This window comes from Colius striatus, chromosome 4 (assembly GCF_028858725.1).
Source record: "Colius striatus isolate bColStr4 chromosome 4, bColStr4.1.hap1, whole genome shotgun sequence".
NCBI lineage: Eukaryota > Metazoa > Chordata > Aves > Coliiformes > Coliidae > Colius > Colius striatus.
The window spans coordinates 20112783-20137338 of record NC_084762.1 but is presented as its reverse complement, the minus strand read 5'-3'; the positions used below and the strand labels follow the sequence as shown (position 1 = coordinate 20137338).

At 47.1% G+C, this 24556-nt stretch overlaps 1 protein-coding gene across 3 annotated transcripts in view; it reads right to left on the bottom strand.

Annotated features, from left to right (window-relative positions):
- Positions 1-23538, bottom strand: part of RREB1 (ras responsive element binding protein 1) — a 124466-nt gene extending 100928 nt beyond the window's left edge. For 2 of the 3 annotated variants that reach the window (XM_061995947.1, XM_061995949.1), the window contains exon 1: positions 23201-23461. In XM_061995947.1, coding sequence (XP_061851931.1) covers positions 23201-23240 — 40 coding nt within the window. In that variant the 5' untranslated portion in view covers positions 23241-23461. Of the gene's footprint in view, positions 1-23200; positions 23462-23494 lie in introns of those variants that run through there. The other variant, XM_061995948.1, reaches the window with a different exon arrangement.
- Positions 23539-24556: the final 1018 nt, after the last annotated feature.

Genomic DNA, 24556 nt, shown 5'->3' with positions numbered 1-24556 from the left:
CACTGAAGTTTTTCTCAGTGTGCCAAAATATTTTACAGAACTGTTTACCTGCACTTGTAGTGCTTTGTACCCAATGCATCAAGAGCCGTCTCCAGAAGCATTCCTTGTGAAGTTAGTGAGAATTGCGGTTATTTGGCATTTCAGACCCTATGCCTAAGCACTCAAACAGTTACATACCCCTCTCCTTTCACAATAATTCCGTTTTTGTAGAGCCACAATCTGACAGCTTTTAAAACCAGATGATGTACACCTAGCTTCAACGGTAACTTCTGAGTGGCTTCCTATCTCCTGGAGACTTTTTCCTCTGCTTAAAAGAAAAACTCACCATCAAACAAGCCCTTTACCCACCACAAAAAAAAACCAAATGGGGGGGGGGGAAGGATTCAGGTTTTATCAATTTTCACACACCCTCACAAGGTGCTTGCTCTGCAAGTGGCCTGTCTGCAAGTGGTGTGTTTAAAACAGAACAGAGACTGAGGCATCACTCAGATCCTCCAGTGCTTTATAACCTTCCCACACCATCTAGCAGGCACCCACATCATTGAGACAACCTGACAGAAGTCCAGTTGCCCAGCTCATCTGTAAGATCTCTCAGCAAAGGATTGTGAGGCCCTACGAAATCACGCCACCGTTTGATTCGTGCGTAAAAGAGCATCCAGGTGTGCTGTGAAGGAGCGCCAGGCACAACACACCCAGCTAAGAGCTGCGCTGAGGTGATGAGACCTGCACAAAGGTACAACAAAGGAACTCCAGGGTGAGATCTGTAGATTTCCACATCACAATATAAACATTTTTGTGCAGCCTTCACTCGTCTTGTCGAGTGCACTCAGCTTTGGCAAAGAAAAAAAGAAAAAAAAAATAGCAAATCTTCTTAATTAGACCATTAGAAACACTGACTGGTGCTGTCCTGCTACTGAAAGCCTCCAGCAAGCTTGCCCATGTGAGCCAGACAGGTTCACTCATGACTACAACCATGGTAGCTCAGTTGAGTCAGATGAACATTACTAAAAATCTGTCTTAATGTTCGTTAAGATGCAGTTTTAACACATTAACTGGCCTTGCACGGCCACAAACATGGCTTCGGACACAGCACACTGTACCTTAAGGAGCATCAAGAGAGCCATTTTTTGGTCTGTTTTTTTTTTTTTTAATTGTGGTTAGCTAACTCAGTTGACCTCAAACAACTGAGACACACACCCTTTTTGCCTGTCAGGACAGGGTCCTTTCACTGCTGGGACAGGTGAAATAAAATAGGTACAGAGGTGATTCACATGCAACCCATCCTTCACTTATTCCAAATGGGGGGTGGAAGGGAGGGACGCACATGGGTGAAAAGCTGCAGCTGTTCCAAGGCTGTTCCAACTTCACAGTGTATGATTTATGGAAAACAAAACACGAAGAAGAGAAAAATAGGATTTGAACATTACCAACCTGAAAGAATCATTTTAAATACCTCCTGCTCTGTGTAAGGGCTACCCTAGGCTCCATCTGCTTTCAAGGCCAAGAAAGGAAACATTAAACTTGAACAGCAGCCAGAATTCACTGTCTACTTTTACAACAGCACCAGGCTGTGCTGAGATGGGCAGTCTCTACCTGTGGCAGAGCAGCAGCAGCACACTGGCCAAGCCTCACTCCTGCTGCTGCTGCTGCCATCAAGGCAGGCTCCAGCCCCAGCCCAGTGGAGGGACAAGCAGGCAGCTCTGCCCCGGAGGTCTGCCCACTCTCCTCCTCAGCATCTGCAAGCAGCACCAAGTTCTGCGAGCATGCTCCTCGCACCCCAGCAACAGGCTCCGACGATTCTGGCAGAGGCATGTGGCGCGGCGGGCCCTGAGCCAGCGGGGTGGAAGGCCCGGGCACCGCGGGTACGGCCGGCTGGGAGGAAAAGCTCTCCAGCACGCTGGGGTTGCTGTTCGAGACACCGCGCCGACGCTTCAACTAACGACGGTGGCGGATGCACCCGCGTCTCCTTCGCTCGGGAACTCCCGCGAAAGCTTCCCAGGGTCACGGCGCACTCGGGGCCGGGCCTCCCTGCCCCGGCCGGGATGGAGAGGCAGGAGCAGCAGTTGCTGCGGCGGGGCCAGCCCTTCCCCTCCCTTCCCCCCGCGCAGCCACCCCCACCCTCCAGGAGCTCTATCGCAAATCCCCAGGCTGTGCCGAATGCCAGCTGACATAACTGTTTAGTCAGCAACCAGGGAGAGGAGCGGCCGTCCCCTCCATCCTTCCCCGGCTCCTTCCCGTGGTACCTTCCCCGCTGCCAGCAACCGCCGGGGAAACAATCTTTGCTCCCCAACCCCGAAGCATTCGGGTTTCCAAAAAGCCTGTAGAACTTTACACACAGCCGAGGGATCGGCGTTGGTTGGTTTCGGTTTTTTCCTCCACCCCCAACTCGGTGCTTTGTGTAACCCTCTTTCACCACCCTGCCCCATCCCCCAGGCGAGAGGAGATCCAGAAGCACCGCTTCTGCTAGAGCCACTTCCTCCATTTGCTGTGAGAACATCACTCCGGCGGCCCCGCGCCCCGCGCCGCCCCACAGAGGAAGTGCAACATAATAGCCAGGCCCCAGGTGCCAAGGTTAGCTTGTCCTTTTCCTCTCCCCGCCATGGATTTCCACTCCCTTTAACACCAGCCTCCCGAAGAGCAAGGGCTGAAGCACAAGGGCTTAAACGCCCTGCAAAAGTTACGAACCGGGAAAAAAAAGGAAAGAAAAACCTGCTTGATGCACCACACAGCCCTTGCACACTAAAACTTACAGCATTTTGGGAGGGTTTAACCTTTTCTATGGAGCAAAAAGCCAGGTTTCATCCACGCACACAGAAGCTGAACCACTTTATTCACAGCTTTTTGAGTCAGAGAAGCCCAATCCTCACCTGTCAGGCAGCAGTACCGCCGGCACACAAGACTGCCCATACCAGCCTTCTCCGCCTGCCTAGTGCGGGTGCAACTGCTACAACAGCACAAGTGCCTTGGCTGGAAGGAAAGCCATAACACACACCAGGCTGGAATAACGAAAAGCCGGGGTAAAAGGCAGGGATTCAGTCTACAAAGGAGATGGAGGTCATAACCCCAGCCCTGTTTGTCGGCATGCCGAGGACACAGCTTCCACTCTCTGTTCTGACATCACCTGCGCAACCGAACGCACAGCATGCTTTGAAAAAAACCCTCAAGTTTTAATGGAAAGCCTCACAATGTGTTGTTGCACCATTTCTGGGTCAGTTTGCTTGCACAGTACAAAAACATGCATCCGCTCACTTCAAAATGCAAATACCCACAGTGCTGAGTTGTTGAAGGAAAGCTGCTACACTGGCTCATTTTGCAAAATCTTTTGCCTTTCCAGGTGTAACAAGGGGAGATGAAAAGATACAACTACGCCCTAGGTGTTAGGAGGCTATCCACGGTTTATGCAGAAACAACATGTCCTGTGCTGAAATCCCCAAAACAAAACATTTATTTGGCTTATACAAAAGACTTATTTCACAGTAAAAAAAAAAAAAATGTCCTCTCTCCACCCCATAAAAAAATATATGCACACTCTTTTTTGTATTTCCTCCCAGCTGGGTATCCACACAACTGACTCCAATTCATTTGATTACTAAACTGTAGAATAACTGAGAAAATTTAAGAGCTGGCAACCCATCTCAGTTTATCACAGTGGGAATATAAGGAGTTACCAAAAGAAAAAAAATACAACCCTACAAAGAGTCTCCAAATAACTAAACAAATGGTGAGGACTGAAATTCCCTAGAAAAGAAGAATGTTTTAAGTTCAGAACTCCTTAATTCACTCTTCCACGCTTCAGAGCTAAAACCTCACATTCTACACAGGCTGCCTGCTGCCAAGAGATAGACAGCTGCAACACGTAGACACAAAAAGGAGGTGTCTTTTGGCTGCAGTTTTAGATTTCTACACGCTGCCCTTTTTTACATGCTACTCTCCCAAACAGTTATAAAAAAATAACTTCAGAAATCTAAAAACAAATGGACCATTGTAGTTGATGGTAACCACCGAAAGAGCCTGCGTTAAACACGCAGATGCCATCAAGCCCCTTCCCAGTCCACGTTCTTTTGCAACGGGACAGTTTTCTTGGAAATGTGCTGTTACAATTATTGTACTTACTTAGCCTTTAGCATATGTTTAGTTCCACAACAGAAGTCTGGGTAATCCAAAAAAAACCCTACATCAGTCTTCACTATTACTTTCTTTGAGCTGGTATCTCTGAGTACTGATTTGATACTTGGCTCCTGGTTACTTAAGCTGACTTCTACAAAAGACGCTGCACTGACACTGTTGAAGTTGCACCAGATTTGTACCAGTTCATCCAGAAGAAAACCTGGACCACAATCTTACATGTTGAAACACCATCTCCTTACACAGTATCAGGTGTCACAAAGAAAGATATAAGATGGAAGTTAATTTGTGAGCAGAAAGAATAGCTAAAGGAGACTTGATTTACAGAAGGAGCCGAGTTTCTAGGGGATAACGCAATCAAGAGGTTTGCATCAAGACAGCAAACAGAGAATGTGTAGCAAGGTGAGAAGACAAGTCTATCTTCACAGCTGAAACTCTCAAGCCTCTTGACAAAAAGAGCTTGTAGTTTTGTGAGGCTTGCACTGAGGGGTCAATACCTCTCCAGGAGCTCTCCCTCTTCCTTCAGCCACTCATGCCTATGCCAGGAGAAGCCTACGGTTTACCTCCTCTTTAGTGACCAAACCAAAAATTGGTGAGGTATGACTGTTGAAAAACAGGAAAAAGAAAAAAAAGGACTGGCTACCCTGATCATTTTAGAGATAAAGCTTACAGAAATATCCCCCAAACCCTTGTATCAGCATCAGGTGAGTTACGGTACAAGAGGAGTGAACTGCTAGAGGTGATGGGGTAAACAAATTATGAAAAGCAAAGTCAAAACCCCCTCATAAGCTGGTTTTGCTCCTTTTTCATCCTATGATGTCAAACACATTGCCAAGGAAACCATTCTAATGTTATTAGTTCAAGATTATGATGGAGGGGTTTTTTTTTTTTTCAGTTATCTAGGCAAAGACACACCAGAAAGGTGAAAGTTGGGAGGAAATACCTAAATATCAAAAGACTCTTAAGAAAATGGCAGCTTCAAAGAGATAACAAGCATCACGCACAGATCTCCATTGAGGTTTTTCCCTTTGCATTGTTTGTGGTCACATACCTGGAAGAATACTTGCCTTGAAGTGGTGGTGGGGAAAAATACAAGTGGTATTAAACACAACCTTTCAAGGCAAACACCACAATCTACCCAAAAGACGGGGGGCAAGTGGGAAAAGCAGAAACAGGGGACAGTGGAAAGTGAGTCTATTAAGTTTGCCACTCTTAAAATTACTGGCATCATGGTACAGAGATACCCATGAACTGATCGAAACCATGGTGTGGATGCTCACTCCTACCTTCACCAGAGCTCAAAGCCACAATGCAGGTAAGGATATAAAAGCTACAAATGAAGCATCTTAAAAAAAACAACAAACCAAACCCAAACCTCAAAATGATGAGGCTGTTTTTTCAACATCACAGTTCCAAGACAGCAATGATCCTAAACCCAACAGCACAGTAGATGCAGCTCCTTTATAGATAAAACAGACATTTGCTCATGATCCCCCACTCATGGAGCAGAGCATGGATTAGGCTCTGTGCACAGGAATTCATCAAACCAGCAGCACTGCTGCATGGATTCCAGGATCCATCCTGGCAAGCAATGACTCCTATTTCATCTAAGGCTGACTGAAAGGCCACTGCAAAGATAAACTGGCAAGAAGGCATTCTGCTTGGTTCTTCCACTTTTCCTCCTGGCCCCTGCTTCACTACAAAGACAAGACAATTTGGATGGTTTGACCATAGCTCTTTTAATTGATGGCTGCATGGGCTTTTGCCATCTGTTCTATCTGCATTGCAACCATAAGTCCTGCCCCCCTCTGCTACGTCTCCTCCACTGCCTCCTTGTGCAATCATGACTACATCAGCTGTATCACAAGTCAGAATAGAGAACTGATCCAGACAAAACTGAACTTTCAGGGGACAGGGGGACAAATACAAAAAGTCCTTATCAGGCCTTCTAAAGGCCTAGCACTGTAGGGCATACATTTAAAATATTTGAAATCTTTAGTATATAGACTATATACCCTAAGAAAAAAGTCAGTTAAGAAAATACTTCTAATTAAACCAACATAAACACGTCCTCCTGCTTATACATACACAAAGACTTAATTTTAGCTTTTAGGTTTTCCTGATCTAACACCCAAAAGCAAAGACACACCCCTGGAGCACATGCTATGCTTGGCCTCCATTCCTTGGTCCTCACATGGCCTTTAGGATACTAATAGAGCAGCAGCAGAGCAATGCAAGATGAACTCTGAATTCAACAATCAGAATACAACCACAACTTGATCGTTTAAAAGGACAGTCCCTGACTCCTTTCTCCAAATAGACAGGCTTGCTGCTTCCAAACACTACATAACTCAGAGCCCAGCACTAAGTGCTGAACAGCTTATTAGAATGGTTTTATACACAGCAACATTGAAAAACAATTATTATAAATCAGTACTATACAATGAACAGGGCTCATTTCTCCTAAGACCTCTCTATTTCATCAGTCCCGAGAGGCTTAATAAAGGGAGTAAGTAACCTAGATAAAGCTGAGTTCTCACTGTGAAGGGCCTTCTTTACCAAAAAGTTTGAAATCACTAGTGTAACCCATGCAACTAAGTTTCCAGTTCTGTCAAGTGGGAACAAAGTTCTTCATCAGCTAAACACAAATCAAATAGCATGCATCATTTGGTAGGCAGGTTAAGGTAGGGCTTCAAAAGCCAAGGTTCCTTTTTAGGCTATGTCAGTACTGAAGAATGTGCAGCACTTTACACAGAGAAAGAATGGGGTTAGCATGACCCAATCCAAACCTCTTATTTCTCACTCTCCACTTCGGAAGTGCTTGCATTTTAGTAGCATTGTAGGCACTGATTTCTAAAGTACCCTGGCAGCAAGTTAATGTAAGGAAATACTGGAGGTACAGTTAATAGTGAAGTGAAATTCATTTGGTTGTGAAAACTTCAATCTCTAAGCCCACCAACATGGAGCAGTCCTACAGGTGGACCAAATGGGTTGCTAGACTACTGAAAAAAAAAAAGAAAAGAGGGATGGGGTCATAGTACAGTTACATCAATAAACATTTTACTTCAAAGAGCTCAAAATTTCGCTGGTACCTGCTGTGACCAAACAGATGGGTGAATCCCAGTCATCATCCTACATAAGCAGGCTAGAGTTGAAAATCTGGCAAACTTTTTTTCTGGGCAGTATCACTTGGTTTGAGTGAAGCTCAAAGAAATATTTCCAGAGCTGGCAAGGACAAACGCCCCTTGTCTCTGTGTAAGTTGTATTCACTATGGCTTTAGATGGGCAAGGCATGCTTCAGGCTGCCATCTGTAGTGCGAGGAAATATTAAATGAAGGGATAAAGGGATGCTGCTCTTAGAAACCTGTAGTGTGCTTAGGAAGGAAGGCAAAGAGCAAAGCACTATTTAAATAAGCAGCTCTCAAGGAATTGGGATGGAAGTAGCTTAGCCAGACCTGCAAACACCCAGTATCTTCTGCCTATAACCTGCCAACACTTGAGAGTTTCCCAAAAAAGCTTCTGAAGAGGAGAATCCTGGCAGCACCTGGAAATCTTTAAGCCTGTCCAAGTATATGTCTTCCAGCAACAAATATGTAGGCAAATAAAGTACTTCTGCCATGTGCCTGTGATAGATGCTAACATGGCAAACTGAAGCTTTAACAAGTGTCGGTGAACAACGGTATCAAAAGCATAGAACAACTTCTGCATAATAAGTGACACTCAGATCACGACTCCAGCCTGGGAGGAAGCCCACAGAGGTGATACAGCAAAAATCCAGAGATCCTGAAAGGCATGGAGAAGGTCAGTACTTGCTATTTCCCACAGTACAATTCCAAAACGACACCAAAGGCAAGTATCAAACAGCAGGTTTAGAAAGTTGTTTTTTTCACCTTCCCTCCAACAGAGCAGGTAGTTAAATGGCAGAACTCCCCACCACCAACATGCCAAGCGTCAGTACAGGTTCAAAAAAGTTGCTGGATAAGCTCAGAAGAAAAGGATTCTTGAACCTAAACACCAAACCTGTATCTAAAAACCTTTTGTCTCAAGAGATTACAGAAGCTACACATTGCTGGTAGGAATATACATTGCTGCTACCAGGAAAGCATCATTAATAGGCCCCCTTTTGCCATTAACAGTTGCCTTTTGTTTTGATAAACCCACACTCATCAGCATCCTGGGCTAGATGGGATTTTTGGTCTGACTTGGTGTTAGGCACAAGTAGGACTCCCTGTAGTTTTCAGTTTTGCAGGCAAAAAAATGCAGCACTTACTCCACCAGATTAAAAAAACCTTCTACCACAGATCCACAGGCATTTCTGTCAGCTTGAAGAGGCCTTCCCCGCTCTGAACCCAAGTTCCACTGGGGAAGGAGGTACCAGGAACTGCTCATTCCAGGACAGGGCAGTCCCGAGGAAACGTCACCAGAGCCACAGCTTTAGCATCATTCAGGTCAGGGTGATTTCAGAGGTTACCTTACCATGGCTGTCTTCCCTGTCTGACAGTCAGAGGTTACCACACTTGCAGCAGAGACACGTCAAACTCCAGAGCTGCCCATAATTGAAGTTTTAAGTGCCACTCAGTTTGACTGAATCACAGCAAAGCCTGCAGTGCACTGCTTGGGAGGGAAGAGACACATCCACACTTCTGCCTTCTCTGCAACACTCACTCAGGGACAGAGCAGAGCAGCAGGGTGAGAAACTTCTGGAAATACCAACGTTGTCGTTTCTGCAGCAAACATTTGCCCGAGGCCCTCATCCAGACAATAAGCACAGGCACACTTACTTCCAGGCCTCTGGGCAGGGATGGTAGTCAGAGGCATGTTTGTGGACGACCTCCAGCAGAAGAGTCCAACACAGAGCCGGGCCTCTTGCTGGTACTGCCACAGGCCATATTAACTTGTCTCCTTCAATATACATCCAGCAGAGTTAAGGTCATGGACGTGTTGGGAGTTCATCACTTATTCAGGCTTTTGTGCAAGAGGTCATTGCTGTCAAACTGTCTGCTTTCACAAGCACAAAAGCTCATGTTAAAATGTAAATACTTACAGGTGTTCCACCAGGCACTCAAGATGAAAGTCAGAGCAAATATATTAGCCATAGTCATATTTTACAGTACTTGAATGTCACCTGCTTGTGAACCAAGGTTTTCATGTGGGTTCATCTGCCTAGACAGAAAGCATGATCTAACGGTGAAGACACAAGACTGGATTTAGAGCATTTGGGTTCTTTCCCTGCCTCTGTGACCTTTAGTTAATAAATTCTTCATGCCATGGTCCCGATTGAAAAGAATGTGAATAGATGCTTATTTGGTCCCACACAACTGCTGTGAGCCTGTGTCTTTTTTCCTAATTACTACAAGAATTCTGGAGTGACATAGGAAACATTAACCTGACTTGTAAAGTTAACCTGACTTAAGAAAAAGCAAGAGCGTTAGAAAAGAGCTCAACAACCTTCTCCTCATATGACTATGTTAAATTGTTTGTTTTTCAAGATGCAATCTGTGCAACTTATTATTACATTGGCCTTGATGGAGACAGCACTTTGCAAATTCAGCTTTGCAACAGGCCTGGAAAGGCTGGCTTATGCCTGTCGCCTAGATTTGTGCACTGCATACCACTTGCAAGCAATTCAAGCACAACTTCTGTGTTGGAGTAACACCACAATCACTATGCTAGCACAGGCCTACCAGGACAATCAACTCCCTGGCTGTGGGAAGACGCAAAGCTAGCAGAGGCTGCAATCACCACGTCACCCTGGAATCCAGTTTAATGTCCAGTCCAATCTTGTTCTGTGACTGAGCTACAGAGTTCTGAAAAAGCCGGTATGCTCTTCCCTCAGCACCTACACCTGCAGATCAGATTCCTTTGTAACTTTCAGAAACAACTGTATCAGCTATTAAAATGGAAGAAGTATTCTCAGGCTTGAGAGGAACTCATATTCATTCCACTCAGTACCCATCACAGGGGTAGTTTTGCACTCTGCATCCCACATCATGAGGTCAGGGAGATAGTTCCATGGTCTTTAACCAAAGCAGAAGCTCTCACCATCAGGGACCCTTGGTATCAACATATGACAAAAGACAGCTTTGGTAAACCTCATGGATAATGCAAAGTGCCATCTCCCCGGAACAACAGAGGGGAGTGGAAGGGAGCTGCGAACAACTGTGTTCTTCTGACGTGCATTCCCTCCCTCTGCTCAAGTAAGCGCAGGAGGCGCTTACAAGCAAGCACACAAGACATGCTCCCTGCAGGATGCCACATCCTGCCATATTTCATACAGAATCCCAAGGCAAGCCAGATACTTTTCAAACACAGTATGATGTTTGACAGTATGATCTGTCACAGTGTGACAGGTTCTCAGAGACAACATAGAGGAGAGAGAAGGGAACGGCACTAACAGGTTTATCCAACAGTGCTGAACTGCTTCTAGCCACACTTCTCTTAAAAGAAAAACATCAAGCAAACTGACACACTACACATACACACACAAATTTTACAATGTCTATTCCTTCTGCTCTTTGCTTTTGGTAACTCATTCTAGTTTTATGAATTTCTCGTAGCACTCACTCATCCAAAACCTTCTCATTCCTATAAAAAGCAGGAGTCTGTTTTAAACAGGGGTGGAAGAGGGAATAATCATGGACGCTGCTTTATGTACTCCTTACCCTCCTAAACCTGCTCCCAGCCCTGCTCCCCCTCCTTGCCCCCCTCCTAGTGCCGTGTTTTTAAGGAGCAGTGGTTATGCTGACATCAGTGAGGCTCCAGGGGCCATCTAGGCAGCTGTTCCTGCTCCTGTGCGTGGCCAAGAGCCAAGTCACTCTGCCTTTTTGGTGATGTTCCCTCCTGCTGGCTACCCCCACTCCCGCCCACACGTCTGCAGGGTGGGGTGAGGTGGCCACTGGCAGCCTCTCCAAAGAAACCTGGGGCAAAAAAAAAAATTTAAAAGGCAGCTTTCATTTGGTCAGAAATGCTCAGCAATTTCTGACAGGGCGCTGTAGGTTGAAGGAGCTGTAGTTTTTCTTCCCAGAGAGCCAAGGCCTAAGTTATCCTTTAAGACTTTGTCACCTAGAGGAGAAAAGCGCATACTGTATCCTCCATCTCCTCACGTGCAGGGACAGCCTGCCAGCATCAGAGTCTGGCCCATGGGCCCTGCTCCATACAGCTGCTCCCCTGTTTTAAAGCAGACCCATCCTTGGAGGCAGCTGTTCACCAGACAAACGATGATAGCAGAGCAGCACAAAGCTCACCCAGACCAACCCAAGAGCGCAAAGCGGGTGCAAGACATCTTGCAGGCACAGGGAAGGGGTCACTGCAGCACTTTTTATTCCCTCTTTCCCTTCCCCACACAAGCAGGAAGCAGTATGAGGGTAGGTGAGCTGTGCCAAATCAGCTTTGGGCCCAGCCAGCCCCATGGGGCCAGGTTTTAGGCAGCTAGCTATCTGCAGCCGGTAATCCCAGCAGCGGGGAGCGTTCCTGTACTGAGCCACCGCCAGATGCAGGGAGTGAAAAGGTGACATCCAAGCCAACTTCACGTACACCCTCGGAGCCTGCAGCTCAGACCCCGTGTCAAGATTAGGAAAGTATGCACACACAGAGAGCACATGAGCTGCTGGAGTGCTTTCGTTTAACTCTCGCAGACACCATATACTGAAGGACTTTGGGTTCCCGGCCATGTTTCTTGCCATCTCTCTTCAGAGCCAACCCTTCTCATGCTGTAAGACCTGCCACACATCCTCAGGCTGATCAATGCCTTATCAAGTAGGTCAGAAACTGAAGGCAGTGAGAGGAGTTCAGCACTGCAGCTCACACGGGTTAAAGATTCTGGCTTGTGTCAAGGAATACTTTTTCTGGAAGTTAAACGCAGGCCCCAGTCCTGAAACACTTCCCCTAACTTCACCCATGCCAGTATTTTGACTTAAATGGAACAACCTACTTAAGTAGAATTATATCTGTGTTTAAAGTGTCTGCAGGATCAGTGCTTGGTGTGATCCAGACTTGCCTCCAACAGACACATACACCACAGCAAACTGAAAAAATACCTTGAGAGCCATCAGGTTAAACTGCGTTAAGGCAAAAAGAAAAGGATAAAGACGGTAACCCCCACCACAGCACATTTAAAACTGACATCTGCATGTGTTGTAGTATGACTCGATGGGACAGGGGAAATAGGGATTCCTGAAGGCTACAGTTGTAAGTGAGGAGGGTCCCTAATACCTGGTTTATGAGTGCAAAGAGGAGTCTCAAAACCAAGCAGATCTGTACACCATCAGCATCAGAAACATTGAAGATTCTGCGAGTCACCTACAAGTTTTTAATTTAACCTTTTCTAATGAATAATAATTTAAGTACACTCATCTTAGCAATCCTAAACTGAAAAGAAATCTTTCAGCCAAGAAACAAACTCCTTCCTTCTCTGTACCACGAATAAAAGCTGCAGATACAAACAGGAGTTTCCCTGGAACAAACCAGTCAAATTCATTTAAATCTTCCCGAAGCGCAGCACAGCAGAACCCATTCCTGTTCCCAGAGCTTATTACAGTAACATGACTAAACACGCTCAGCAGTCCAGTGTGATAGGATGCATCCATTTGCTGATGCCAGAGGAAGATGCATGTCTCTTCTACATGGCACTGCTCTCACAGGCTGCTTTTCAAAAGATGTTTTGAAAAGCGACCTGCTGCACACATTCTTAACAAGTCACAGTACCATTGGCTGTACAAGTGTTTGACCTCTACTTGCTATGCACTGTGGACAAAAATCTGACATCAGCTTATTCCAACCTTAGTAACACCAAGCTGCTCCTATGAAGCAGGCTGCAGCAGCCTACAACAACGCCCCGATAAACTCCCAGATGGACCCCTGGGGTGCTGAAAATGCAACTACTTTAGTACATGTGCCCACATGTTTTAAATTTGGGTGGGTTAAATCCAAGTAAGTAACCTGATTAAAACAGGAGTCTTCTCTGGAGGTCTAATTTCTAGATGTTTCCATTACTCCATATGCTTTCATGTTGTATAAACATAACAAATGATACATACATCACTGTTGGGATGATTTAAGAATTCAGTTTAAAGCTGCAGTGCAAGTCACTCAAAGCAAGAGAATCAGATTGTGAACAGCAAGAGCCAGCAATCGCACTTCATTTCAGTCTCAGGATGGTGACACATTGAGCGGTTGACATCTTTCTAATCTCATTTTCTTCTAATTTCTCAATTTCAGAACTTTGACATTTGTCATTTTTTCATATAGATCAAAAAGCAAAAGCGGAGAGAGACGGACTTGGCCTGACTGATGCTTTAAAACCCGTAGCTAGGAGTGTATTTGCTTCTGTACCAAACAACCAGACACAGACCCCTAAACACACGTACATACTTGTACCTATACTGCCTAGGGAAAATAAATAAATCTTTGTCCCTTGTGTGCAAACCAGGCATTTATGAGAGCTGCCCCAATTCTGCCTTGCAACCAAAGCTCTCTGTTTATAAGTAGACAGTCCAGCAGCAGCAGTGCAGGTTCCCAGCATGCCTCAACCTTGATATCTGGAAAGGCTTCACTATGGGGTAAGAAGATAGTTGTAATTAAACATTTATACTGAGGTAGTGCCGAGCAGGTCAGTTCCACAATGTGTTAGGTGGCTTTTCAAAACTCAGTAATTGAATGCTGATCCCTGCCCCAAAGAGTTTACAGCGTAGGAAATCAAAGCGTAACCACTTGGCATCTGTGTACTCGGAATTAGACCGACCGGCTCATTTCTTGGGTCTTTGGACTGAGCAGCTCTTACAAACATCTATTGCCAGAAATTGTGGAAATTTTAAAATTGGCATTCTGGACTTTCCTAATACACATCTGTGCTACTAGGTTGTGTAGCTCTGTTTGACTCACTGACTGGGACAGGAACCACAGTGTGCAATCTGCACATGCTGCTGGCATCTTCTTGTCAAATTGTTGAGCATAAATTATTTTTGGCCCAAACACTTCTTAGCCATCATTTTGAAAAGACAGTGAGCTCACAAATGGAAGCATCTACTTCAAGTTAGACAATTCAGGTGGTGCAGGCAGGAGGTCTAAAGTCAGGCAACAGCAGATCCTTCTACACAGGGTGACCCAATACTCCTGGATGACCCCAGGCAGGTATCAGTACATCTACTATGCAACACTAGCACACGTCAGGCAGACCACAGTCACATACAAGTCTGTGGTATTGCAAATCTACTAACCCACATCTTTTTCTATGGACATTAAGAGTTACGCAACGATGTAAATAAAAACTCTGGCCCCAAACACGCAGGGGCCGTCTCTGCCCCAGATGCATCCTTGAGGAGAACTCTCTTGTGTTCCACTTTTCCTGAAGAGAAGGACAGGCCTGGGAAGGGTAAGTCCTCCTCCCACTCACTGGAGTGAATATGCTCAAGAAAGTTAAAACACAGCCTCCAGGATTTAGAAAATGGATGCAGCAATGGCCATACTGTTTCAAGGATGGCCAAAACTAGGATGGAAGAGAATCTAGTCAAAATAGGCTATTACATTGCAAATTTAGTTTGGTGTTCTATCAAAAAAAAGCTCCCGAAACAGATTTACTAACTTTGTAACTACATCTGTAGGAATTTCAAGCCCCAGAAAAGTACAAAGACACTATTAGCGTTTGAGTTTTTTAAAGTTTCCTGGCATCTTTCACACTATGAATGTTCTAGAGCTTCCAGCTGTATATACCCCACATAAAATCCCAGTCCAGTGAAGTCTGAAAGAATTCTGTCCATTCAAATGAAGCCATGTTTTCTACTTCTGCATACTATTTACACATCTATTAATTTATTAATAGATAAATAGTTCTGTGGCAGAATCTGTGTTTAGCTTAACTGTTCTGTGAACATCTTAACTTTTGCTTGCTAACTTTCAAGCATTTAAAATGAATTATCTTACTGTTTATTTCTATCTTCTTTCTTTACTTCTTTCTTTCTTTCTTTCTCAAGGGAAAAAGCAGCCATGAAAAATCCTCGGTCACTAGATTAAAGAGCTTAAAAGTTCCAAAAGCTCTGCAAATAGAGCTTGGGAACTGCTTAAACTGCAGTTAGCGGCGCTGCAGCGTTTACAGAATCCACTAGTTCCTTCCTGCAGAGTTTATAATCTGCGTGGGTTCCTCCCAAGGTAACCAGCACCCAGTCTGAGGTATAAATCATTTCACTTGCCCCTAGAAATTCACCCCCTGGTCAGGTCAAATGTGGTGACCACTTCACACTTAGCAAAAAGAGGCTGCCCTTTCCCAAAAACGAGGAATAGAGACAGAGAATGGAGAAGATTTCTCCCATAAAGTGCAGATAGTACTGATGAAAATAGAACCTTCACTATCTAAAGAAAATCACAGTTTCCAACAATAAACCAAGTTTACACCACAGAAACAGGGAGACTGTGATGCAGCTTTCTTTACTCTTTCGCAACACGGACAGTCAGCCTACAGACAGTTCAAAAACTGCCAGATCTTACCAGGCCAAAAAGCCACCTATCTGCTGTAGAGGCTGGAAGTTACTCCAAGACTTGTTCCAGAAACTGCCGAGGACCAGTTTTGAACCTTACTCGGAAATGTAGTAAGATGTACTAAGTAACACCTGGCTGGGCCATCTGACAAGGAGGAAGAACAAATGATAACAGCAGGTCTTAGAAAAACAGAATAACAGAAATATACCCTCCAAATCAAATAAATACAAGGCACAAGTTACATCTCTGTAGAGAAGCACTCGTGCGTCTTCCCCTGGAAAATACAAAGCTCACAAATGGAAGTCCTTAGTAACCCAGCCACATCTCTTCCACAACTGGCATATATGGCACGTGCTTCCAGTTCCTGGACCTTCAGTGTCTCACTTGAAAAGCAAGTTCCCTTCCATGGCCCTCCTTCCTTCCATCCAAAAGCATCAGGATGCATAGATAGCCAAATCTGTGAGTTGTGCTGCAAGTTATCCGTGTGAATATCAGTTCAGGATACTTTCATGGGTTTTGGGGGGAGAAGGAAGGGATGAAGTAAACAAGCACAGGCATAACCTGCCTGCATCAACGTCACAAAAAAAAAGCACCCATGAATGAAGAACAGCACACAGGTATTCATGTCCTGGCTGCTTCTCACCTTATCAAAACATGAACAGCAATGAACTTCATCTAGTGAAGAAAAAACACTTTGTGTAACAAAAAGAGGAACTTAAACTAGGCTCTTTCCCCTACCCAAAGCTGTGAGTGGTCCAAATTAAAAGTGATGTTGCTTCCTAAAGGAAATACAAGGAAGTACTGCTGCTTATTGGTGAAAAATCCAATGCAGCATTCCCTTATCCAAGCCGCAACATTAGCAGTGTGAAGGAGTTCAGCCTGAACAGGGGAATGGAATTTATGGCTGTGATGCAAGCTCTCTGAGCAAAGCACTCTCAGGTACTGATACACCTGAACACTGACATCATCTGCCGTACGCAACGGGACTAACAAGGGCTCCAGTTAAAGCCACCTAATCACACAATAAAAGCAAAGGCCCGCTGCACTTCCAATGTGAACATTTTGCTTTCTCATCCTCAGAGAGGAAGCACATACCTAAATTAACTAAATGGCTGACCATCCTCCATTTTCTAAGGACAGGTGATGCAGGCCATCCATCCCTAAAACACCTACAATGCCTGTGCTGTTTCAAGAAACCACACACTAACATCTGTTAAAACATCCACCAGGAGATAAGTGGAGAAGTCTTACGTGTGTCACAGGCTGGAGCTTCCACTACTAACCACAAAACACATTTATGTTTTAGAACTGAATTAGCCAGTCACTTGGGCGCATCAGCATAGACAATGTCCAAGATGCTTAATGTACTTTCTAGCCAGAGTGACTTAAAAGTCAAAATTCATTTTGTCAAAGCTGACAAAAATTACAGTGAAAATTCACTTAGCCACTGTGTGCAATCAGCTCTCCCACACTTTGTGAGAGCTCTAAAAAAATAATATCCCCCATGAAAACAGACCTTCGAAGAAACTTCAGACACTGGAATGACAGAATGTCTTCTTCAAAAGGAAAAGGACCTCTCAAATCCTGAGGTTGTGTAAGTAAATAATTAAAAAGATTAAACACAAATCAGTTTTGCTCATGAAGGTTAGATGCAGGAAAACAGTGGAATTTGAAAGTTGTATTCCATGTGCTTCTATGGGAAGATCAGGAGACAGGGGAGAGGTAAAGAAGGCCTGAAAGGCCTCCCTCTCTAATTGTCCTTGGAATACCTATTTTAGTTCAGGAGCCTAACAATGCCCGTGAGGGATTTTGACCTCTTCTCTTTTCCCTTACAGTAACACCTCTGTGCATGGCAGGGACCCTGCAGGTGAATCCTGTTGTTAAAACAGCTGCCTTTCTCTACATCTTTGAAGAGGCATTCAGATTCTCTTAGCCCTCCTTAGTTGAATCACTCTGAATAAACAGTCTCCACCCATCAACTACTTCTTTTGTGTAAAGCACCTATTCAAAGGCAACCACCTTTATTGATTGCTAGGCTGGCCAACCTGAAAGCTGAAATGCCACTATAAAAAAAAAAAAGCAGGATACACTAGGAGGCCTGTATTGTTTCTAAAGGAAGCACAGGTCCAGGCACTGCTCAGCTGTATCAGGACCTGCTCTAACAGGTAATAACATCGAGCCACCAGCCAAGTATCCCACTGACTCTTCTCCCTTTTGTCCAAGCCCTTTTCCCTCTTCCGACCCTTTTCCAGCAAAAGACAAACATCCAATGGGAGTCCACAGCATATGCCCCAGCTGGCAGTTGTTTATACTTTTAGTATTTTGTAATAAAACATTAGCCTGAAATCATTAAATAAGGTTTGTCACTCTGCTCCAAGTAAAATGCTGAGGGAATGGGGGCGAGATGCTCTGGTACTGCTGTCTGTCTCAGAAGCCCCATGCTCCTCCAGGCCCTCAGATGTTGCTATTCAAAACAGAGGGGCAGGGTGGGGTAGAGGGAACACCTCTGGATGAGAAAAACATCGTGACTGGCAGACATCAAAGATAAGCCATCATCAGATTTCTTGCACCAAAGAAGAACAACAAAGAGTCAATGCTCCTGAAATTCCTGTTCAGAAGTACCCCAGAACAGAGCCAACACTTCCCACCTCAGCCAACCTCACCTATTTTCATTTGTAATCAAACGCTGATAACCAGACCTGGCCTGGCAAAGCTCTCCAAGTTTCAAGTCCTTCGTGGCTCCACACAAATAGCTAACTTTTCAGTGCATCACCAGAGAGTGGCATTTCCAAAGATACCCAAGCCCTGTCTTTGAAAACACTGCCTATAAAGATGTTTCTAAATGTGGGTGGAAGGGCACAGCTTTCATAGCTACTGCTTTCTGTAGGGCAGCTTAAAAAAACAAAGACCAGGAACCCAACACACGGAGAAAAAGGATTCCTCACACATCTCCCCAAACAAAATCAGCTTTAACTATGGAACAACTCTGCCAGTCACATCTCCCACCCAAAATGAGCTGTTGCACGGTCTCAGAGGGCAATTCCTTCTCACCCCAAAAAGTTTACATCTGCTCCTCAGAAGCAGCAAAGCTGCAGGGTACCTGAGCACTCCATCCACGATGAAGCTGTACTCAAAAGGACACGAAGCAGTTCCTGTCCCCTTTCAACCTCCAGAATACTCCTGAATCGAGTGTGTTTTGAAGCTGTAATCCCATGACTGACCGTCTCACTTGAATTCAGAAAGGAAGTAAAAGATATAGCAGCAGGCATTCTCACTACCTTCAGGAGAATCAAGAGAACCAAAAGCCACAGTACCATCCTCCTCTACAGACAATTACCTCCCAAATGTTACCACATCATCAAAGCAGCCCTCTCACACTGGTCCAATAACATGGTCCAACAATACAGTCACTTTAAAACAACCTTTACTGTACTGAAAGAAGACAACATGATTTCACTTGTTTTAAGAGCGTACACCTGAAACACGGATTTCCAAACTTAGGCATCATTCATCAAAAAGTTAAAAGGGGCTCTTTTATTTTGCACATGCATAGATTTTAGACTAACAGGATTTACTTGTTTTCTGCCTGTTCCTGGGGAATCTTTGCAGTTTGTTTTTTTCCCAAGACTGTCCCTACAGGCTGCTATCCAACATACATCAGATGCTCCTGGAGCAACAGATAACTCTTGAAGGACATCTGCAAAGGGCACAAATTGAGGGCTTGATGCTGCTAAAATTTAGGCACACAGGGGGAGGGTGGAATTACGCCTCCATGTAAGTAGTTTGACTACTCAACGTAGCCCCCTGTAAAGCTCTGCTCATGCATCTAAGCGGGTTTTTTTCAGACGTTTTACTATAAAAAAAAAGTATTTTAAATCAATTAAAAAAATCATTGCAACTTAAAAAGTGAATCCCTTACAAAAACACTCAGGTTAATTTTAGCATCCTTCTGTTTAGCTGCTTAGCAACACTTATCCTATGACCTTCTAAGCACCACCTACTTTTACAGGGGATAATGAATATAACCAAAGGGATTTATCTATATGTTTTTAATCTACACAATGTAAGTACACAAACAGTTTTTTATTTAGATACAAAATCCAACAGAGAGCAATTCAAACAATTTCAGCTTAAGGAGAAACTTACACAGGCTAAAGTCAAGCTACTGTTAAAATTGCAGTGACTTCAGTTGTAGGCAAAGTGATAAAATCCTTAAGGAGAAAAGCACTACAGAAGTGAATGTCTGTATGCCTTGGGAAACACTGGGCTTGCCTTTGGTACCAAAGGAGATTATAGATATTACTAACAGATAATGAAGACATTCAGCTTTCCCAGTTTTCAAACTTCAACAATCTCCTGACCCCCTCAGAATAAAAAAGAAAAGCCATCTGGTCAGAGGGTCACCAAATACTGGGAAGAGTTAACACAATCTGGGTGAGCTGAAACAGAATAAGACTACACTGTGATGTGCAAGCAAATACCTTAAAACACCCATGTCTGAGTGAAAAAAAAACACAACAAAACAAACAAAAAAAATCCAGAAAAAGTCAGCAAACATCCTCCTATATTCTTTCTTAACACAAGACCAAAAGAAAACCCCTCAACATTCTTCAGTCGTTAAACGTGCAAGAGTGGCTACATAAATAGTCACTACTGATGGACGATCAACAGTTTGACAACTAGAAGCTGCCTGTGAAATCAGAGAAGAAAAGTTTACTCGACTGTCCTTAAAGGATGGTGTTTTTCCAACGACACCATATTAATTCAGTTCCAAACAGGGTTGCTGGGAGGAGGATGGCGAGGGAGCCACACTCGGCCGAGCATAGCTGTCCTGCAGCAAGAGAGGAGGTTGGATGTGTCCCTGTGGCAGGTGAGGGAGAGCCGTGGTACTCTGATTGATTGGATGATGGATTCATGCTGTTTCTGCGTTTCTAACAAACAAAAGCGCCTATTCTTCCCTGGATGTACCCAACTCCCGTTAAGGCTAATCGGCATTATGCAGGCACACCAAGAAAAGACTATATACCCTTAAGTCTTCAAAGAGAAAATTAAAACCTAAAACAAATATGGCTGGCCTGACCCTTAGTCACTGCATCCCTTTCACACACGCTGACCCTGTGGAAAACAGGAACTGTGGTAACAAAACTTGGTGCTTGTGTCAAAACGACAGACCTCAACGAAAAAACTTCAGCCATCGCAACAGCTGTCTACTGTGCACTGTCGGGGGTGACAAGACCACGTTATTTAGCAACTGCTCTTGTTGTTAGTAAGCACCTTTTTTTTTTGTTCCCAAGGCATGCGGCTTGATGTTGGACTGGTAAGAAACATCAACTGCCATCTCTCCTCCACCCCTGCCCCTAAATCACACTGGACTAGGTGTTTAACTGCTTTCTCAAACATCTCTCTACAGCAGGAGCTAGGCGAATAATGAGGGAGTAGGGATTAAAATGGGATGGTTGGTGTGTCCCACTCTTCCTCCCAGAAATCAGTTCAGAGCAGGATGCTAGCTCCTCAGCAGGCAGGACCAGAGCATCAGCTGTGGGCCGGACACCCCCCGGCGCGGCCGTGGGAGGGCGGCGGGGCATGGAGGAGCACGGGCCTCCACGGGGTGCGCAGCAGAGCGGAGCGGGCCCGGCCGGGCAGGAAAATGTGCTGAGCCAGGAGAAGTGTTCTCTTCCCGAGTAACTCAGCAAGGATGCGAGCAGGCGAAGATAATCACATACGAGAGGTGAAATGTGTAAAAAATTTCAAAACCAAACGAACCATCAAAAAAACCCAAAAAACCGACAAAAGAACTAAACAACAAAACGGGGGGGGGGGGGGGTAAAAAAGGCAAAATGCAAGTGTGTGTGTGGAGCGAAGGCGGGGGAGAAGTACAGGGAGAAGCCGCCAGAGGAAACTTATCTGCGACATGACAAAGTTCAATCCACCGCCCTCCCTCCTCTGTTGAAAAAAAAAAGTTGCAGCATCCCGTCGCGCCGCGCTCCCCGCGCCCGGCCCGGGCCCCCGCGCCCCGGCATCGCCGGCCGATGGCGGGGGGGACGGGGGGCGAGCCCGGCCGCGGGCACTATCGACTGGGCGGGAGGATCTGCCTCGCATCCTCACCGCGGCCCCCGCGGAGCCTCCGGAGTGTGCGTGTGTGTCGGATGGGGGGGGTGTCCCGGCCCGTAGCAACGGCGATGGGGAGTGCAGTCGCCTGAGAGACGGGTCGCGGCTGGCTCCCATCCGCACCGGGCACCGCGGCGCTGGCGGCGGGGGGGGGCGGCAGCTGCGCGGCCAGAAACTTTGTTTTCACCCCAAACACTACCGCTGAGAGGGGGGTCTCCGCCGCTCCTCCCTCTCCGCTCCGCCAAGATGGGGGATGAAGGGGGCGAGGGTGACCCCGGTCCGGACCACCCTCCCCCCCCCCCGCCTCGGATGCTGCCCCGCTCCTTCCTGCAATGGTGACGCCGCCCGGGTGTCCCTGGCCGCCGCTGGCCACGCCGCGCAGGGATGTGTCCCTGGCACCGCACAAAGACAGCGGGACGCGGGGGGGATGTCCGCAGGGGCAGGGGGACACCGGACCCCCCTCTCCTCCCCCTCGGGCCTGGCTCCCTCCCGCCGCCGCGCAGGCCGGGAGGGGAAAGGACACGCACGTCCCTACCGGGAAGAAGGGTGGGGGGGGGGGGGTGCAGAAGGGCGAGGAAAAGGTAAAAAATCAAGAGGAGGAGAGGGGAGAGGTACCGGGGTTCTGAAGAAGGGCACACCGGATCCGGAGGGGGGGTGGGGGGCGGAAAGTCAGCGGAGAGATGCGCGGCGCAAGGCGGCTCTACCTGCGAAGAAGAGGCGCCTTCATCCCAACTCGCCAGCTCCGGCGCGGCCCTCCCGTCCGGGAAGAGCGGGCAGGGGCCGCCGCGGGACCCGCCGCCACCGCCGGCAGGAAAACAAGCCCGAAGGAAAAGTTAAAAGGCAAGAAGCTGCGGGCTCGGCAGACGGCGGCGAGCCGGGCTAGAAGATGTTGCTTCCTCGCAGCCCCATCCAAATTGTGGCGGTGGCTGGTTAAAAATAAACTTTGCAGCAGGAGGGGGGGGGGGATGATCTGGCCGGATTCCTGAGCTCAGACGGTTTAATATGGATGAGCATCAGGTCCTGAAGGCAAAACGCCGCGGCTGGTGCCGCTGGTTGGTAGAAAGTCTGCAACAGGGAAGGGGAAAAAAAAAAAAAACAACCAAAAAAAAAAACCCAGGAGCCGAGGAGGGAGGAGAGGAGAGGGAGGAGCGGGGGAAGGGAAGAGGGAGGCTGCACGAACTCATCATCATCTCCACCGCTGCCAGCCAAACTTTTTTTCCTCCTCTTCTTTTTTTAAAGGAAACTTTTCTTTCCCCCCCAACAAGCACTTCAATTTTTTTAACTTAGTCGCACGAGCAGCCGACACACTGCAACGTCCTCACCTCTGCTCCTGCCCCCTCCCAGAAGTTTATTTTTCCTCTTTCTTTCTCCTCCCCACCCTTAAGAAAGACGGGAAAAAAAATACAACCAAAACCAAAAAAGAGATCCCTCCGGAGTTTAGGCACGCTCCTGCCCTTTGTGAGGGAGCGCGGCGGCCGGGCAGCCCCGCGGTACTTACGCCGGACTTTGCTGGGGCTGGGCTGCTTGCGCCGCGACATGCCGGGAGGATGGGCCGCCGGGGGGGCGCGGGGGCGCGCCGGGGGGAGCGCGCACGGGAGGGAGCCACAAACTTGTTCCGGAAAAAGGAATCAAAATGGCGTTTCTGTGGATGTGCAAAGTTCATCAACTCCGCGCTAACTTCCCGTCCTCCGCGCCTCCCTGGAGGGGAGAGATGGGCACGGTTAGGGACCCCGCCGCGCCGCGCTCCGCGGGCGCCCCCGCCCCCTGCCCGCCCCCGCGCTGCCCCGCGCACCCTGATAAGGAGACACATCACGTGTCGCTCCGGCTCCTCTCCCGGGGACGCGCTACCGCGGTGGCGGCAGCAGCAGCCTGTTGCAAACAGCATCTCTCGCTCGCCGGTCGCGGGGAGGGGCGGCTCTGAGGAGAGAAGCCAGCACAACTTTTCTCCACCGCCTCCCCCCCCGCCCCTCGCCCGGCGCGCACCGGCAGCGCAGCGGCGGGATCCCCCGCGCCGCGGTGGGGGGGGGGCCGGCCAGGTGCCACGCGGCGCCCCGCGCCCTCCCGCCGCCGCGCCCGCGGGCTCTCCCGGTCGGGCCTGGCCGGCGGCCGCGCTCCCGGCCCGGCGCGCGTGTGCCCGGGCAGCCGCCGGCTTTCCCCGGCCGCGGGAGTGCTCGGGGCCGGAGCGCATCCGGAGCCGGCGGCGGTGCTGCGCTGCCCTGCCGGCTTCGGGAATTCCTCTGGGCTCTCCGCTGGCCCTGCAAATATCTGTGCATCCTACTCGCAGCCCGGCGCCTCACCAGGTACAGCGGCCGCAGACAGGAGTCTGCTGCTCCCTGCGCCGAAGTTCGCTTCTGGTTTTGTTTGTTTCCTCAAAAAACTTTGGTCCTTGTGAGTATTGGGTCCCTGCTGGAGTCAGTCATCCATCCTGCTGACGGAACCTGAAGGACTTGACATTTAAAAAGAGGCAGAACATCAGGATAGGAACAGGAGGTCCAAATACTGCGGTGCATCAAAGGCAAAGTTTGGGCGTTTTTCAAATGCAGGTAGTAGTTGCAAACTGCACAGGAGCTGTATGTGGCACTGCACGTATATGATCCTTTCCCTCACGTTCACTGCACAGGAAGTTCAAAGAAGACTAAGCAAGTGATGCAGAGATGTTCAGAGACATGGGGATTTCACTTTAAGGGCAGTACCAGTTTAGAGTTGTGACCAGTAATAACAGTAGATAAAAATATGTCCATCTTGAGAACTCATTGGGGGGGGGAAGTAAAGCAAAACTACTTGTGAGGAGGGCCATGATGAGCATAGGAGGAACCAGCTTGCACTTTAAGGAAATACTAATTTACACTATTTC